The sequence below is a fragment of the Excalfactoria chinensis genome, chromosome 2 (assembly GCF_039878825.1).
Source record: "Excalfactoria chinensis isolate bCotChi1 chromosome 2, bCotChi1.hap2, whole genome shotgun sequence".
Classification (NCBI taxonomy): domain Eukaryota; kingdom Metazoa; phylum Chordata; class Aves; order Galliformes; family Phasianidae; genus Excalfactoria; species Excalfactoria chinensis.
Window position 1 is genome coordinate 61,280,494 of NC_092826.1, and position 19,976 is coordinate 61,300,469.

At 37.1% G+C, this 19,976-nt stretch overlaps 1 protein-coding gene across 1 annotated transcript in view; it reads right to left on the reverse strand.

Moving 5' to 3' along the window:
• MOCOS (molybdenum cofactor sulfurase) overlaps positions 1-19,976 on the reverse strand; it is a 175,398-nt gene that overhangs the window by 82,614 nt on the left and 72,808 nt on the right. The window contains exon 4 of the mRNA XM_072328082.1: positions 3,389-3,465. Coding sequence (XP_072184183.1) covers positions 3,389-3,465 — 77 coding nt within the window. The remainder of the gene's footprint in view (positions 1-3,388; positions 3,466-19,976) is intronic.

Here is a 19,976-nt window from a genome sequence, read left to right on the forward strand (position 1 = left end):
GGTATGATTAAATTCTAATTAAAAATATTTATCTCATGCCAACATGTATACTTACATACACACATACATGTGAGTATAATCACTTCCGTTTTAGCATGAATGGAGAAGCTGAACATTCCTACTTATCTGGAAACCAATGGTTTCTTGTAGATGTTAAGAGGTACTGCTGTCACTTCTGCTTTTCAATGCAGCACATGAAAATGAGACTAGAGACCACCAAAATACCTAAGGCTACAGCACTCATGCATAAGTTCTTAAATTTAAATATGTGTCACAAACATTATCGAGTTTCTCAGCTTTATTCTGAATGAAGGTTTCTTCCTGTTTACCCTGTATTTTTTTTTTCTCATCTCCCTTTACCTTTCTACTTTTAATCACCATGGGAAAAATAATTTATTAATGGAAAATAAAACTATTCCTAAATTTTCATTTATTTATTTACGGAAGAATTACTGGTCCGCAGATTTGAAATAACCTCCATAGTTTTGAAATAGAAATTTTCAGCTTTGCAAAACCTTGCTTTCTAATAAAAATTCAAGCTTCACAATAAACTATGTCAGAAGAAAACAAAACAAAACAAAAAACAAACAAAAAAAAGAAGTTAATATAATATATAATAATATAATACACTAATTAAAATATTCTGAAACAAATCACTAAAAATCCATACCAAGTTAATACAGATGTTATATATCACTGCTTTAGCAAACTTACTAAACTTTTTACCATATCCCCAGAAATGGTCTAGCATTCAGAAGAGAGCAGTCCTTAGCTATTCTGAAAGTGACAGAGTGCACTAAAAAGCTTTTTAATGATTTTATTCATGCAAACTGGTAAAGAATATGGTGTTGATAAAGATGAGTGCATTTTTTATTAACAAACAAACACAACAATTCACCATGTACCCTTCAGTATAGTATAAATACATCTGCTCTGCTATTTGAACTTGTTAAATCTAGGTATTGATGAATGCTGGAGAAAATAAAACTTGATGTACTTCAGATACTGGAGATAGAAAGTTATTACTCATGCCAGACTTAAAATATATATCTTAAAATGAACACACACACACACAAAAGCAATAAATGAATGAAACCCTAAATTAAAGCCAAATCATCCACTCTCACAAAAGTGTTGTGGAAAACCCCTTTGACTTAGTCACTCCGGCTACCTTAAATTTTCATCACTGCTAATAGTGAGAAAGCAAATTAAAAGAAATAGCAGAAACTAGAAGGTCTCTACTGGCTGTTTATTCATGTATGTATTCCACTCTTCTATCCACTGCTACCCACTTTATTCAGGTTCCAAATCAAGTATTCCCCTCTGCCTGGTATTAAGATTTCCAAGTAGATTAGCTCAAATGGGTACCAAGAGATGGGTACTTGGATGAGCAATGGAAGAGGTGCCAGGCAAAACTCCAATACATTAAACCAAAGCAGTGAGTCTCCTTTAAAAAGGAACATGTTTGCTTAAGATTGTACATTCTTCTAAAGCATTTTGTTTTGCAAGAAAGTATGCATAGTACAGGTTCACTTTGGATACCTGATCTCTACATAGGACACAACAGAGCAAAACAACCTCACTAGCTGAAGATTGGTCAAACTCCTGTTGAAGTCTATGATAACTCTGCTATTGATTTCCACATGAGCAAGTATCTAAAATATCCCTCATAAAAATCTTGCTCTATGAAGAAGAAACTAGAAAACTTCAGATAAATCAAGACAAGAAAACTTCTCAGATGCTAGCAGCCTTAAAAGTGCATGGTCAGTGTCTTTCCAGATGCACATCTCATAGATCATGATACACTTCATGACTTATTATAGGAAATTAAAAAAATACATTGGAGAAGGGAAGTTCAAACATTATTCATAGAATTCATACACACTAACTGTGCATACACCCAAGTATGAAACATATATTTTGCTAATCTTGCACGCTTTTAAATTGGAAGCAAGCCTTAGTGCCAGGCTCCAGCAGAGCAGGGCATTCTGGAGTCAACATGCCACACAGTGTCTGGCTTAAAAACAATGATCCAGCTCAAGGTTATAACTCAAACTGTAGTATTAGCTCCACATCGAAGGCTGAAAGGTGCTCAAACATGTGGAAGCTGAAGAAAAAGGGCTGAAAAACAGAAGATTCCCTAGCAAGCTAGAAAGCCTGCAGTAGCGTCTAATCCCAGTCTACTTGCACTTGCCCTGGGGAAATGAAGTCATGGCAGTAAACATGCCATAGAACTGATCTTCCTGGAGAAGCCTACTGTAAAGGAACATTTAGCATGTTTGCACTGGCTTCCCAATTGTATCACAATATCCTTGGCCTGAAGGGAAGCAGTAGCCTTTGGTACTTAGAGAAGGATAGCATACTTCAAGTTTGACCTCCTAAGGTCACTTATTTCAACCTCCAGCTCACTGCACAGATAACTATAGAGCTCCATCAGATTGTTCAGGTCCAAGCCCAGTCAAATTCTGAAGATCTCAAAGGATGGGCATTTTACAGCCTTCTTTAGGCACTTGTTGCAGGATTTGATTACGCTCTTCCTGAAAAAAACACTTACTTATACCTAGTTGGAACTTCCTGTGCTGCAAGTTGTGATTGTTGTTTCTTCTCCATTCATCCTGCACTTCAAGAAGCAGGAAGTGTACTACATTTCCACAATCATGTGCTTTTCCAAGGGAGAAAATGGGAATGTCTCTAAGATTTACAGTGCTAAGTTATATCACATTAAGAACAAAATTAGAAAAGCAAACAAACAAACAAACAAACAAACAAAAAAAAACCACACTCAGAATCAAACAATAACAGCAATGGAACACATAATGCTGTTTTTCAGTACAGTGTGTCAAAGCACAGACAAAATAACTGCTGTGAAAAATCCTGGTTTGAAAAGTTCGCTGTATGAAAAGAAATATCCACTCCGTGGAAGTGTATTTCCTATCAAAAGGGTGTTCTCTAAACTCCTGATTTCTCTCTAAATTTCTGTTACTAAATTGCTTTTCTGTATAAGGTCAAGTTGCATGGTCCTCGTTCCCAGCAGGAACTCTTATTGCCTCAAGTCTGAACAGAGTGTGGCTTAGATACATTCTGCTATTATTTTCCTATTGCATCTTTTTGAGTGTCAGGCCGACTGCAAGATGTAATCAAGCCTTGCATGTGTGTTTGGCGAGAACAGTTTGAATACTTAATTTTTTTCCAAAGAAGGTTAGAATGATCAAATACACAAGACCTGAACAAACCAGTTATCCTGAAGACTCCAATATTCATATTGAGGAATCTGGATTATAAATCTAGCCAGGAAAATTAGGCTACATCCACAGGATATGCAATCAGATTTGAGTCCCAAGTACAAATCTGAAATTCAGTCTTCATTATTAGAGTTACGTTAACTGACCTGTGAGTTTTTCCAGAACATCAAATCCATGTTTCAAAGCAATGATATCAAGAAAAGAGACTGTGCCGTCTTCAAACCTGAAGAATGGAACAAAGCAGCACAGTAAACAAGTCATGCAGGTATCATACGGTCTTTAAATCTATTTTGAGAGTTACTATTCTATATCCAGTGAGTCTAACTCTCAGAATGGGAACCCCTTCCCTTAGGGATTTATCTTCAAGTCTTATAAGTGCTGATCTTGTTAAGTCAAAATGTATTATTCAAAGCTAGAAGCTCATTTGAGCAATTGCTTTTACATAACAGCTCTATTTTCTCCTATATTGTCTACTTCAGTATTCTGGATTTTCAAAGTAATGGGTAATGTTTACATTTTATGCCCTAATATCATTAGGTTCTAAGTTGCCTCCTTTTACTCTTAAAAGTTGATGGGAATAGTTGAAGCAAAAGGTGGACATTTTGTATTTGCTCTACTCCAGATGATTACATTTAGTACAGTTGAATTGAAAGATGAGAAAAGATTCGTCTATAGTTTTCTTCTATAGTTTTCTACTAATGGAAACAAGACAAGTTACACAGACAAGGCAGCAAGCTGAAGAACATATAAAGCTACTAAAAATATTTGGTAAAGTTCCGCCTAAGTGCAATACTTGACTATTGTGCAGGGCTAGTTGGTGGCTGGTCATATGTTCAGTTATGGCAAATGATAACAGAAGAAGTAAATAATTACAAATTAAACGATAAGAGAAAAGTGGTACAAGGAAGAATAGTCCAAAAAGGATCATCTGTGCTCACACTTTCCAACACAACACAGGCCAAAGAATCCTTAGTCTAACAATATTATCCTCTTGTCTAACAATAATTAATATCAAATTATTATGCTCCTTAACATTTCTGGTTTTCAGTTATAAGGTGTGGATCAGTATCAGAGGGAAGTAATACTTCCAAAAAAATCAGAAAAGAATGATGAGAGCAGAAAAGGAAGGAGAGAAGGCAGACACTAGGAGATGCTTCAAAATTAAACATAGAAAATGCTACAGAATTGGATATTCAGAGGAAAATATTACAGCAGTCCCACACAGTTGCCAAGCAGAGATTATAGAAAGACTACTAAAGTGGGAGGTGACTGGCCCTGCTCAAGTATTGGCAATGGCCAGCAAAGCAATTAAAGCACTGGGATCTGAAGACCAGAGTAGAGACGCTGGCACTGAGCCCATCAAGAAGGGCATAACCTTCAACAACAGTCATCAGAATAGAAAAGTACTTGAAAAGGCTACAAAAGCATCAGCAGAGATCTTCAAAGGCCCCCATATCATATGGAAAGTAAAAAGGGAAGATAAAACTGGATTTCTGTTCATTAGATGTGATTATTAATCCAGGAAATGACCGCAGTTCATCCATCACTAAGCAACAGAAGATGCATGAACCATGATAATGTTTTACATTCTTAAAGACTTTCACTAAAGTAGTCCAGAGATTAGGAATCTCCTTCTGTTCAGAAAAAAGAAAGCAAGCACAATCATGTTTTTTTTCATCAAACATTATGCTCCAGAACAGTACAATCATTATGGCAGTATATGCAAAAAAAAGTGACCGCTAGAAGCTCCATAAAGAACCAGAAGCCATAAAGTAATTAAAAATAATTACAGAATCATAGAACAGTTTATGTTGGAAGGGACCTTAAGGACCGTCTATCTCCAACCCCCTGTCACAGGCACAGTTGCCACACACCAGCTCAGGCTGCCCAGGGCCCTATCCAATCCAACCTTGGACATCCTTAGGGATGAGGCATCCACAGGTTCTCTGGGCAGCCTGTGCCAGCAACTCACTGCTCTCTGCATAAAAGATTTCTTCCTAACATCTGAACTAAATCTCTCCTCTTTTAGTTTAAAGCTATGTCTCCTTGTTTTATTGTTATTAGACTATGTAAAACGTAATTCCCCCTTTTGCTTTTTATAAGCTTCCCTCAAGTACTAGAAGGATGTAATAAGGTCTCCCAGAGCCTTCTCTTCTCCAAGCTAAACAAGCCCAACTCCCTCAACCTTTCCTCATAGGAGAGATGCTCCAGCCCTTTGATTGTCTTCATGGTCCTCCTCTAGACTCACTCCAATAGCCCCACATCCTACTCATGCTGGGGGTAAATTACATTGCCAAAAATATTTGCTTAAAGTTATGGTCAAGTCTTCTTTTACGGTTCAGATACAGATACAATATTTTTCAATATTCCATTCTTGTATTTAGATGCTCATTTAATTTCTACATTACCAGCTTCTCTCTTCTCACAATGAAAGCACTAGTATTCCGTCATTTCTACCATGTGTGTATTTACACCACTGCCATTACACTTGATTCCCATCTATAATCTCCAGATTTACTGAACATCCTATACACAACTTCATGTAATGCTGTCAACCCCTTCATATTTCCAGCTATTTAATTGATCATTTTGCTTTACCCCTTGGGAAGTTTATATGAATTATCTATAAATTCTGGTATTCAGTAAATGAAGTTTTAAAAACTATTTAAGTTTCATCATTATCAAAGCAATCCATGATGCTATGAAGGGCAGATATTCCTCTCTTGGGACACAGAAAGCTTTTCCCAGAATATTTAACTCTATTTAGGACCGAATATAAACATGCTCCTTTACACTGCAAAACAATGACTTGAATGGCTGCTTTTCTTTCTGATGTAATTGATGCTTCAAACTGATTGTTTTCCCACTCAATGGCAGTTCTAGCATTGGAACAATCAGTTTAGGATCAAGCTCATTTTAATGCTGGTCCAGCAGCCATTTCCCAAAATAATGGAGTCTCTACAGCTAACAATGTGTAAAGGATACTTACATAGGATAATAGTGCAGAGTATCAACCCAGGAAACATAAAGCTTACCTCTCTTAGCCAGTTTTTATTATAATTAATCCCACTTAATCACAGCTGGGATGAGCTCAATTGCTTAGCTAATTGTGTTTGTGAAAACCTGATAGCATTTCACATCAACCTGCTATTTGGCAAACTCCTTAAACAGCTCGCGGGATAACAAAGACACAGAGCAGCCTGCCTAAATCTTATGAGGGAGTTATGAAGTTGATGAGCTGCTCTTCCTTTGCAAGACACAAAAGACCTGTGCTTCTAAAAGTGCTGATTCTTTGAGCCATGAGAGAAAACTGCTTATGGGTCTCACTATTGTGATCTCTTTAGGACTGGAGAGGGCTAGTTTTTATTTGGATACTGTCAAGTGGTTGTCATAACACTTCTCTGTTAGGCTTCTGCATACAAATGTTATTTTCTAAACTTCAGGGCAACAGAATCTGCTAAAGAAACAGTGATCTTCCTAGACAGTTTGAGCTCATCCTCTCTTAGCCAGGTCACTTTTGCATATAAATATGATAACACATCATGCCCTGGACGGATATGATTAGAAATAGAATGTACAAAGACAAAACAAACTATTCCTGTTTAAAGAGAGAAGTAAAATTTGGCATAAGGAAGAAACATAACCCCAGAGTTGAACAGCACTGACTTAAGTAAATGGTCTAAAAGGGTTCAAGACTAATTGGCCAATGCTAAGGTTGTGAAATATCTTAAATAACACATTATTCTGTATATGGACAGTATATACAGCCCAACTGTTAGGTGGGAGTACTGGCCTCTGCTTTCTGGGAAGGCTGACTTGCCCAGCAGGCAGATGAGACATTCAGCTGCTGTTTTTTTTTCTCTCCCCACTCACCCAAAGTAAATCCAGACACAAAGCCACTGCACATTAATTTCTCTGTCCAGAGTACAGCCCAGAGCTTTGAAACTTTGATAAAAATTCCTCCACAAGGTCAAAAATAATCCAGCTCATCTGAGAGCATTGCTGAGTCAATACAAAGCCCAGTGTGCAGAGGGAACACTGCTGTCAGTCAAGCTCCACTCTTCCTTACACCAGGGCAATGACTCCATTTAGGTCAGATGAGCAAAAGTCATCCATTAGTTTCTGAGGCAGGTGAAAGTGAAGGCAAATCCACAGGAAAAAAAAGCGCATTTCTTGAATAAGCTGCTTTTCCTTTCTTTCCTTTCTTTTTTTCTTTTTTTTTTTTTCTTTTTTTTTTTTTTTTTTCCTTTTTTTAAGTACTCCTCAAGAGTGGAACTGTCCTTTGAAGTGAGATGTTACACAAGTTCCTTTCATCTTTTCAATTCATTTATTTTCATCTAATTAAAAAGTACAACAATACCGAGAGGTTCTTGGCATGCATTTAGAAGTAGTTCATTCAGATCCTGTTTCTCACCTCGGAGAGATATTCCATATCACCTCCATGTGAAACAAAAGTCTCAGTAAATTTCATTTTTACACTTTATAGAATTACACTTGTTTGTTCTAAATTGACTTCTGCTGGAATTACAATAGCACCAAGGGTATACAGTGTCAGGTTCATGACTGTAGGAACAGACTCGTTTCTATCACGTCCAACTTTTTACGTTATTAATTGCCATCTCTAATATTAGCAGGGGAACAGATCTTAATTGGTCTCACTGCTTCCCAACATCAAAAACCAACACTTGCAAAAGGAGCTCTATTTGTTCTGCTTCTCTTGAACTTAAAACACATCTTTACCGGGCCCTTTATTACTCTGTTCTGCTCCCACAGAGACACAGTTCTCAGGTATGTATCTGGGCTGTTTGGAACTTTCTAGGGAAAAGGCTCCCTTTGCCCTAGCTTTGTCTCCTCACAGCTGATTCCATCCACTGCTAGCAATTTGCCAGTTAGTTACCTCCTTAGCTAGGTAGAACCCTGGCCATGCAAACAGCAACAGCTGAGTGTTACCACAACATCATTTGAGACCAACCATCCAGCTGCAGCCTTTCTGCTCCTATGCAAATAACATTTTCCAAACAGGATCAGACCCCCAGGTTCCTACCCCTTGGTGTATTCTCCCTTCAGAGTGAATATCTTCATTTTACATAGCGAATGCCGCTAAGGTGAGTAAATACAATCAGGAGATGTACCACTCTTATGGGCAAGTATGCTATCATTAAGCTTCTGTAAGAAGTCAACTTTTGCATAATTGCCTACATAGGAGTATGTGAGCAGACAGGAATTTAAATGCCAGGAGGGCAGTAACAAATTACAGATTCCTGAATAGGACACCTGCTCTCACCACTTCAGCAGCTCATTTTTATCTCTGTTAGAAGCACATTACACGTTCATGGGCAATGACTGTTTCTCACATGATTAAAGGAGAATGCTTACCCAGGGCCTGAACAACTGCCCTTTGTGGAGTAGGAAATGGAATGAATAAATTGATCCATTTTTATTTCTCAGATGCCTTTGCGTTTTATACACAGTTCCTAACTGGGAACTTTGATCCTATCAGTGTCCAAAAAATCTTCCCATTTTGCACAGGCAGATCAGCAGTCCTTCAGTCTATTACTCAAGTCATTCTGAGTGACACATTCTGATTCTATAGACTTATCAGTTCCTCAGGGCTTCCTGAGGACACTGCATCACAATTACCTCCACCTACACAATTTTTAAAAATAAAATTAGCTTTCTCCTACTATTTTTACAATTAATATTTTACAATATTTTTTAAAAAAGGAATTATTTAAGCAAACAAACAAAAAAAGCACTTAAACCATGCAACAGCTTAGAAGTTACATCTTGGAGCTAACATCCTCTCTAGCCAAGCCTTACATGAAACCTCTACACAAGATCAATAAGTTACAAAAAGTCCTAAACTACATTTGTCACTAGGCAAAGGTACCCTTCCAACCTTGCAAGATGGGGCAACGAGACTTCTTTGAATTGACAGAGATGGAAGAAACAAAATAGTCTTTCTTTTTAAAATTCCACTGTGCAAACACAGTATTACATTAAGGTATATAAAACACAGAAGAAAAAGACATTTCCTTAACATATATTAAACATAAAAGTCAGTCTCTGGGAACAGGAGCCCTGCTGGTTCGCTGGCCTCAAATAATAGTATGTTCAGCTCTCAGCTAGCTAGCTTGCAATTTACTCATCCATCTTAAATCATAATTTAATGTCAACAAGAACTCCAGCACGGTGCAATTCACTGTGAGGAGATTCCTTGCAAATCATTTCTGTATCTGGGTATTTAACATTTGATATGCACTATCCTCACATGATTAAATATCTACCATCCAAATATTCATACCTCTGCTTCCCATGGGAAGGTAAGATCCAGACGTAACCCCAAGTAACAGTTAAAATGAGCAATTTGCAAAGTGTATTTGCATAAACTGTTCGCTGATAAATTATGAGTAATGAATCATTAATAAAAATTCAAAACCTTTCTTTGATTTTCTTCCTAGAAGGAAAGGAAGGATGAAAGACATTCTGGAGATAAATTTTTCATTGGCAATAATCTGACCAGCTGTAATCATTTGTCCATATTCAGTATAAACAGATTTGTTTATTTCCTAATGAAGACTGAGATGTAACCTTTCATTTTTAAGGCACAATTGATAAAGAATAACATTGTAATGAACAATTAGAGACAAATCAATTTAAAATTAGGCAGACAAAAAAGACTTTACTTGAACAGGAGTTCATTCTTGAGGATCCACATGTAACAATACAGCTGTCTAAGCACGTGTGACAGTGAGGCAGACTCAGATCAATGACCTCAGATAATGGAGTAGTAACTTATCTCTAGATAACAGAGAAAAATCCCTGTGACTACTTTCCAGTGTGTGGGCTCAGTCCTACAGAAAGGTCTGTGCCTCAGAGCAGGGCTTACTGAAATGCAAAAGACTTCTTTCCACTACTGGCAGAAGTGAACTGGAGCACTTTATTTCTGTAAATTACCATGACAAACCTTCAGGCCCTGGTATTTTGCTGTTGGGAACCAGAGAAGAGAATTCAGACTGAGAAGTGAGAACTCATTTTCTTTCTTTATAAACTAAAAAGAGTATTAAGTGGATGCTAGAAGCCTTCATGAATGTGTTGACAGGAAGATCACAATGTTACCACTGTTCTCTTTTCCTTCTGATGCCATTGCACACGTGTGACTGTAGCTGGTGGTTTATGCCAACAAGGTGTTAGGAGCAGTAACGAGTGCTAAGCACCTACACTAAGTTTAACGTATGATACATGTACCAGCAACACCTTGTTGTGTACTCAGAAAGGCTGGCATCCTGATAGGACTGGCCTCATTAAATTACTGCTATCAAAGAACTTGGATTCAGAAGGAGATTTGATAGCTAGTTTGCATGTTGAGACCTTTACGATTGCAGTAAAATTGCTAGAGTAGAATGCAAAGAGACAAATACAAGGGATACTTCAGCTAATAAGGCATTCCAAGGTGTGCCTGCAGCCCTTTTAGGCATTAGAGGTGCAGGCAACTGAGATTTTCAATGAGGAAAAAACATACCCTTCCTCTCCCACTCTCATACTTGTAGATGAAATATTGGTAGAAAGACACGCTATACCAACCCAGGGCATCCTTCAGTTCTCTTCAGGAGCTCAGAACTACTGTAACACACAGAACTCTTCCAGTTTTTCCACTTCTGAGCACTGCGAGAAGTATATGGTAGTCAAATAATCGAGTTAGAAAAGACAGAAGAGGAGAGAGATGGTGAAAACAACAGAACTGGCTTGAACTGAAGTATCCCCAGTGAAATGATTCAAATAAATGAAACCAGTTGCTGAGATCCTCCTATGGGAGAAAGGGTTTTGGACATCAGATACTTTCCTATCACAGCAATAAATACAATCTTTTCTTCCTATGCATAATTTAGAAAACACAACATGTGAAAATTTGTTGATTTCAGTCCTTAACATCAGAAGCAATAGCAAGCAAAACTAAGTGCACATAAAATAATTACCTGTAATTTGGCTTTTGTGAGTAGTAGCTCAACATATTATAGAAGACTTTGACTGATAGAAACTCTGACTTGAAGAACTGTAAGATTATGTGGCATAGGCAGATAAGCAATCCAAAACAAGGTTTTCAGCTTGAAAGATGCAAATTGAAATATTCATCAAATTACCTGATCAGGAAAACTGGACTGAAGACACTGGGGACATAAATACAGAAGAGACCTCAATGTGCTTCAAGTTCAAAAATGCATGTAATTTGAATCCCAAAAATTGGAAAAGAAAGAGAAAAACTTCTAGAGAAAACCTCCAGAAACAACCTGCACTAAAAAAAGGTCTTAAGATTTTAGCACTGCTTATAAAAGCTGACATGAAACCAGAAAAAGACTGCTAAAAAAACGAGGCTACTTTTGGAAAGACAGAAAGAACAAGGATGAAGTGAGAATTCCCAAGAGCCAAGCTGTATTAGACTCTGACAAAGTAAATTAAACTGAACAGCAAACCATTATTTACTTAAAAGGAAAATATAAATAATATGTAGCACATACAATATATAATACGATAAAGAATATAAACAAAAATAATTTAAAATGAATTATTATTATTCAATGAGCAAAGAGGTGGGAGAGCAAAAAGGGCCTGAAAATCAAATAAATGCTACTTGTCTTTAGACTCTGAAGAAAAACATAGGTCAGGACAGGGTGACTCATGGCTGAAAGTGTATAGAAAGTGTGAAAATTGAAGTTATTGCAACTGGTGTGGAAACTAGCCTCAAAGGCTTTAATGTACTTCAGCAGAGGAAGACAGATAAACTGTGTCTCAGAATAGTACAAAATCAACATAAAAACTCTCAAGTAAACAAATTTGTCAACTCTCATATAAAAAAAAAAAACAAAAACAAAACAACAAAACAAAACAACCATTAAATACAGTATTTCAGTTAAAGCAAGAGAAAAAAGAGTGATCCAGGTAACAATGTGTTATGTATGTCTTGAAAACAAATTCTGAAGCAAATGACAATTAAACAAGTAAATAAAAGCAAGTTCCACCATGAATTACCATGAACTTTGCCAATGGAAAATACAGCCTAGAGAGGCTGCCTTTTGCAGAGCACACTGTTTTTCTGGGCAAAGGAAATGGAAAAGAAGCAACTGATCTGTATTTCTGCAAAGCATTACCTCTAGTGCCACATGAGAAGTTATTACAGAATAAGGATTATTGAACGAGTGATACAGTAAGAAATTGTGCTGAAAGGGGAACTACTAAGCAGGGAAAAGGTAACTTGTTTAGTTCCTCAAGGACTTGGTATGGGACAAGTGTCTCTTTTAGTAGTAATGATCTTGGCAAAAAGGTAGTAATAATGTGAGTATAAAACAGGCTCATGAAATGTAATCTGGAAACTGTCAGAACAGAAGAAGGGGCTGTATGCTGTACACAGGAAGAAACAGACATTTTTGGAAACCCTAAAAATAGAAACAAGATGAAACATCCAATGTGCTGTAATGTACAGTGTGTGTAAGACTATGCATGAACCATTATAAAGTTAGGAATTATTGACATAAGCTTCTGCTGTGAAGGATTGTCATCTGAAGCAACATACTTAATAGCTGATGAGATCATCTATCAGCCGCCAGCATCACAGTCAAGAAAATATGCTAGGATTTAAGAAAAATGCTAGCTCAGTCAATGAAGATCTGATACAATTTTCTGTGGCATACTTTGTATGATGATCAGTGAAAAGGACAGACCATCTTACAAACGTGTTCGGTTCGTTTAGTACGGAAGCACAAATTTAGGCAGAATTGCTCACAATACGTCAAAAAGAGAACAGGTGACTAATAACTAGAGAGGAAATAGAACTATTTAAGCTATGAGACAAAATGCAGATAAATGATCAGACTGAACACAGAGTAAATGCAGACTGCAAAAGCGTAATACAGACTGCAAATTAGAAATTTTGTGTTCAAAATGAGATTACAGTACAGTTTCCCAACAGGATTAGTAGGAACAAAACAACAACAACATGCCCTCCTGCCCCCATGCCAAAAGTCTTCCATACAGGCTCAGTATTAAAGAAGAGATTAAATTGAGTGTTTTTGTCAGGTAGCTGTCAGGCATCACCCAGAAGGCTTCTGCCACTCTTAAGAATCCAGTAAGAGGAAATGCTTAAATACAACTCCTGTCAGTTTACTAAAGTGCAAATGAAATTACATAAATACCAAAACTTCTAACTTTGGGAACATCCTAAAACTTAGGAGTCATTTCTCTTGAAGATTTTCCTGTGACCAAGCCTGTTCCCACTGACTACGCATTAAGGTGGCACTGTCTTGTGCATCAGCAGAGCCTGTGACTACAAGACAACAGCAAAAGCAATGTACTTAACAGCAGCTTTCTTTTTCCATAAACTTGCAAGTATTCTGTACCAGCCTGACAGTATGATTTATCAACTGGTTCCATATGCTGCCAATAATGAGGTGAGGGTGGTGAGGAACAAAAAGATAATTTTTAGATTAATTGTCATGGAAATAAAAGCTGATCTCAACAGATGTATGATTTTATAAAACAATGTTAACACAATAAAAACACCCACCCACGTGACTGCTTTTATCATGTAAAACTGAAAAATAAATTCTCACTACTTCAGTCATACGAGACAGAAAAGAACTGACAAGAAAGAAGACTGTACGGTGACATTTTAATGCAAAATACTCATTTGAAAAATGCAACATGTACCAATATGGTATATCAGGTATATCACCTATTCTCTCTTATCAATAAAAGCACTTTCACGGCTTTTGATGACTGTGTAATCCTCCAGTGTATTTCCTTGCTGGAAATATTTAGTTTTTTATATGCTACGGAAACCACAACAGCAAGTCTAAGACAAAATGACAGCATGAAATTTTCACAGAACCGCATGAACACGCGGCCAACAAAAATCGATGGTGTCTATAAAAAGCCCACCAGAGAAGAGTTCCTCTCAGTTTATTTACCAACGTACAACTAACTAGCACTGAAATGAAAATACTTGCTCTTCCACTGCTTGGCTGTTTCAGGCACAATGCACAGGTATTTCAAGGACACACAGCCAGCTAAGTGCAGCTTGTACAATGATAGGAAGATAAGAAGAGACATACAGTAGAAGACCAAGTTTGCTCCAAATATAACAGCGTCACCTGAGACTTACTAACCACTGGAGATAATTAAATATGGAAGAAATCAGGTAGCTCTGCATGCAGGGAATTCCTAACAACACACAGAGGAAGTATCACTGCACTTGAAAGCATGCTTAGAACTATGCAAATTAAGTGCTTTGAAACAAACATTTTAAGGAAGATAGAAAACAGTGCACTGAGTTGGTTTAGGTTCTGACTGGCCATAAGGGCACCATAACACTGTGTCACAGCTAGGTGGTAAATGGGCACGCAATGTGTCCAGCCCACATGAACTGCCAGGTACTCACATTTCCACATAAAAATGTAAACAGTCTGCCTTGATGGAATGGGAACTCCCTGACAGGATGAAGGGCTGCAGTGGAAAACAAGTATGAATTTGGAGAGAAAGGCAGATGGAGTTGCCATCACAAACATAGTACACAGCTTACTGGGAAATACAGAGAGCATATTAGATATATGTATAGAGTAAAAAGCCTAAAACACCAACCACTCAGTATTTTCAGAGGAATCTGATTATAATTCAGTACTAGTCAGAGAGCAGAAACCTGTTATGTCATACAAAAGTCCTGCATGCTACCCTAAAACGATATAATCAGTGGGTCACCGCAATCTTTTCTTTTTCCAATACAACTATTCACAGAATTGATTTTAAGTATAAATCAGATATTTCAATCCTTTGCACATGTAGAAAAGCTCATATAAAACCTAGTATAAAACCTCATATAAAACCTTCACTATTTTGATATATCATCTATGCTTTGGAAGACTTCTTTCCTCCATCCTCCCTTCCCCATATATGTAAATGTTTGCCTTACTGAATACAATTACTGAAAATACTCAGTTGAGATTAGATTTCAGTTATAATTAATGATGAATGTGTCAAAGTATTATGATGTTGTTTATCACGCTGCTTGCAATGTAATTTAGTGCAATAATAGTAACACTTGCTATGTGACAGTTATTTAGCATTTAAGTCTTCTTAAGAGGCTCTGCAGAGCATCCTGAATGCTAACTGTGGGAAGATTATATTATACAAAAGCAGCTTCAGGCAAAATGTAGCGACAAGTTGCTAGAAACCAGCAATAGCTCTTAAATCTTATGTCATCTACAAGCTGAAATATAATAATTAAATGATGTAGACATATTGCAAAGCTAATGAGAAATCCAAAGGATAAATTTAAAACCTTGCATTAATAGGGCAACTTAGCCATATGAGGAAAAAAAGAAAGTTATTTGTTTTTTCTGATATAATCTCTGAAAAGATTTCTTTCTTTTAGAAGTGTTCGTATACACAGAAGATGGAAAACTAAGATCTTAGGGGGCAAAAATAAAATAAAATAAAATAAAATAATAAAGTAATAAAATAAAATAAAATAAAATAAAATAAAATAAAATAAAATAAAATAAAATAAAATAAAATAATAAAATCCTTGGATGCCACAGACTGCTCAGGGTATTTCAAAGTAAGTCTTAGATGTCCTAACTTTTCTTTTTTCCCCCCTTTCCTAAAGAGGAAAAATTCATTTCCTTTCTTCTCAGATTTAGGCCACAGAAATTTTCCCCTGTTGAGTGTTTCTTTGTAGGTTTGTGAGCCCCACAGCAGGACATGGGGTGTATTGTATGACAGGTATGCAAGTCTGCAGTGATGAGCCATGTGCCATCCCACCTCAGTGCTTCACCTCATCACCTCCAATTTGAGTGGAAAGCTGTGGTTTTCCATATCTGATTGCTGTATATCCTGATCAAGAAATTAGCATAGAAAGAAACAATAGGGAATATGCTCATTCATTTCATAGTTATAAAGGTTAAAATGTTTTAATGCTAGTTCTAGTCTTGATGCAAGACTAGACTTCTAAGTGAACTAGTAGAAGCAGAGAAAAACAGATCATTTTGGAACGCTGTTTTCAAGTTGCAATATGATAGAAATTCAGACTTAAGTCAAAACTGCACATAAGGATTGGCCTTGTTGAAGTTTTCACTACACAGCAGCATTCCATCAATATATCTCAGAGCATTTCAGTTCACTAATGTGTTGTAATTTCATCCTGCAAGTAAAGTAAAATATTATTCGGACTCAATTCTACCCTCTGATTAAAAAGCACACTTCTCCACAAGTTCTATCATTGAGTTCTGCCATTCTTGTAGGAACAATTCTAAAACATCATTACATTAGTATAAACCTATAGACATATCTATTTCCAATATCACTATATCTGGAAAGCAAAATAAACGAAAACAACAACATTAAAAACCTCTAATTCTTTCTGAGTTATAACTTCTTAAAATAATTGATCATCTGTGTTTTAGTAACAAGCATGTGTTCTGCTTTCTAGCAGACCTTGGCTACAGGCAAGCAAACCTGCTCTTTTAAGGGTATTTTGTGTCTAGTACTGCCTATTTTTATTTTTTTTTTTACAGAAAGAATATACCTGATAATACATTGTCAAGATTTTGCCTAATGCAGATTTGCATTTACTAAAGTTTTTAAAGCTGTATTTGTTATTGGAATTCAGTTCCGCAGATAAAATGCCTAATAAAACTTGACTAATGTCTTTGTTCAATTAGCTATCATATTATCAATTGAAATTCTGGTGTTCAAACTCACTGGAACCATTTCAAAGGCTCCTTTGAGAAAAACAGAATACATTAGTGAGGTAAGTGGAAGATTTTCAAGAGGTATATCATCCTGTATTGGCACATCCATCATCACAAAAAGCTTGGAAAATTTTAAGCGATGCAAAAAAGAATCAGCATTTTTTTACCACCTTAGGTCACCATAATAACAAATGCATGAATAGATGGTAGGTAATACCGATTATCCATGTGGACAGATATTGCTTAGCCACAGAGATGCTGGTAAAAACTGACTCAAGAAGCATTAGACCCAGGTCTAAAGAGTGCACACAGAGTGCTCTGGGAGAGCCCCGGAGCCTCTGCATCATTGCAGTGACACCCCTCTTAGCAGCAGAAAGCTCTATAGCACTCACTCCCTCCCTATACAAGTGGGTAGTTTTAATCATATACACTGTAGACAGAATCATAGAATCACAGAATATCCCAAGCTGAAACGGACCCATAAGGATCACTGAGTCCAACTCCAGGCTCCACACAGGATCACCCCCAAATCAGAATATATGTCTTGAGAGCATGGGTAGGCTGTTCCAGTGCCCGAACATCCTCTGGTGCAAAATCTTTCCCTAACCCCCTCCCCTGGCACAGCTCCATGCCGTTCCCTCGGGCCCTGTTGTTGCCACACAGAGCTAAGCTCTGCGCTGCTCCTCTGCTCCCTGTGAGGAGCTGCAGCAGCCATCAGTCCTCCCATCAGCTCCTCTGCTCTAAGCTGAGCAAACCCAGAGACTTCAGCTGTCCCTCCTATGTCTTCCCCTCTAGACTCTTCAGAAGAGCAGCATTCTGTGTGGTTCAGCTTATATCATGCTTGTCAAAAGGAATGGTGCCCAAGGGACTGACAGGAGCCCATATGACAGTTCCCACCATGGGCTGTCCTTATCAAGTATCAGTCAGAAACTGCTTTGTTGCCTTTGCTTGCTGTTTTTCCTCAAAAAAAAGTAGAAGCTACTATTATCCTGGTGATTATCCTGGTATAGACCAGACTGAACACTTTCCAAACCACAGCTCATGTTCTGAAGCAGGTCAGCCAAGCATTCAGCTTGGGCAGCTCCCCTGGGCTACCCTGCACAGGGCCAACTCACTGCTTCTGACAGCAGGTGACAGCTTCTAAATTAATACCTTTCATCCTTATAGGAACATTCCAATAAAGAGATGATAATGAAATACATGCAGTATCCAAGAGCCTAAATGCAACCATAAGTTTCTCATCTTCATCTGCATGCTTTCCTCAGTTACTAGCCGAAAACAAAATTTCATGAAGCTCGTCCTGAACTTTTTGCAATGTCCTCATCAGGCAAATGAATATTATTCTTCCACTCAGTAAAAGCAAACTGAAGCCTAAAAAGAAGAATGCGGGGGTCTTTGTTCTGAGATACTGCAGGTTTCTTTTTTAGGTGCCAGGAATAGCTACTCTTCTGCCAAATGGAAGCAATGTTGGATTTCAGAATTTAATAAAATCCACAGCCACTTTCAAAGACAATTTTAAGCAGCTAAGTTCAAACAAATACAAAGGTTATGCAACTTGTAGAAGAAAGATAGTCCAGATCTTTCAAATCCTAGGAATGTCCTTTAGTTGTAGGTTATTACTACTTAGCGGAGTCAAAGTACACCACCAGGCTGCATACTAAATAAAGAGCTGCAGATAATCAATATTATGTACATCTAAGATACAAAGCTGTACAGAGAGATTGCCTAACAACAGGATTTTATCTGGAATAGAACAAGAATTCCATAAAGTGAGTAGAAAAAGAGAAAATATTTAGTTTCAGCATCTCTGAAAAGCACAACTAACATGACTGTTTAACACGTGAAGATTGCTTTAAAGTACCAAGGGACTATTTGAAAGCAATATAAAGAAGATATGCAATGAAATCTGTCAAAAAAAGTAATGCCACCATACAGATTGTACTATACTTAACCTCTGTTGGTCAGTAATGTTTAAAGGCATGTAACCACATAACGGGCTCTCACTAACATCAGTTGAGTACTTCACAGCAAGAAGCAGTGTGGCACCACAGTGTATTTCTTAGCTTCTAAGATGTAAAATAAACGTTTACTAGATATTTTTCTCCTTTTTTAAAAGGGTTGATAAATCCTTCTGAAACAAGACAGCGTAGGTGCAGTTCTTGAGAATACTGGATAAATTTATAGTTCCTCTAAGAAAACAAAGCAAGCTAGCATTATTCTAGCTATTCTACCTCCCGAGGTGCTCAGATACATATCAATTAGTCCATGGCCAATATTTATGCTAAATAAGTTTCTGCACTGATCCCTCCTGAAGGCATTGAGTCCTCACACAGCTCTCTAGAAGACTTCATGCATACCTGGAAAAGTATCTGTTGTTCCTAGGTTAGCAAAAAAATCCATCAGACACACATTTCTCTTACTGTGTGACTGCAAATTAACTATGCTTGCATCAGCATAGGTAATTTATAGTTAAGGAAGTAGCATTGTTAGAAGGGAATAGTCTCTCTGGCCTAACAGAAACTGACAGAAAATGGATTCCAAACTAGAAAAGAAGTATTCATGTGAGGATGGTTTTGAAGTTGAACCAGCTAAACTGCATCATTTGCTGGTGAGAAAATATGCTGATAGAACAGTCTCAATTTAAGCAAAATATGTCATTAAGGACAGAAAAATCAGTATTTACTTCCAATACAGTCAGCTAAATTCTCATTCTTCAACAACAAACACAATGTGGCAAGAGGAAGCTAGAGATAAACTAAATTGAACATAGCATAATTATATATAATTGTAATTGGACTAGCAATTCTTTTTCTTAATTTCAGTCTTTATCAAATGGCTGGAGAAATATTTATAATACAACTGTTATGCACACTAGCACTATCATAACTCATACTGCAAATACAGGGCATTCTTTTAAGCTTTTCTTAAGAGTGAAGTATAATCAGGGGATTGCAAAACAAAACAAACCAAACAAAAAACAAGCAAACAATGGAGA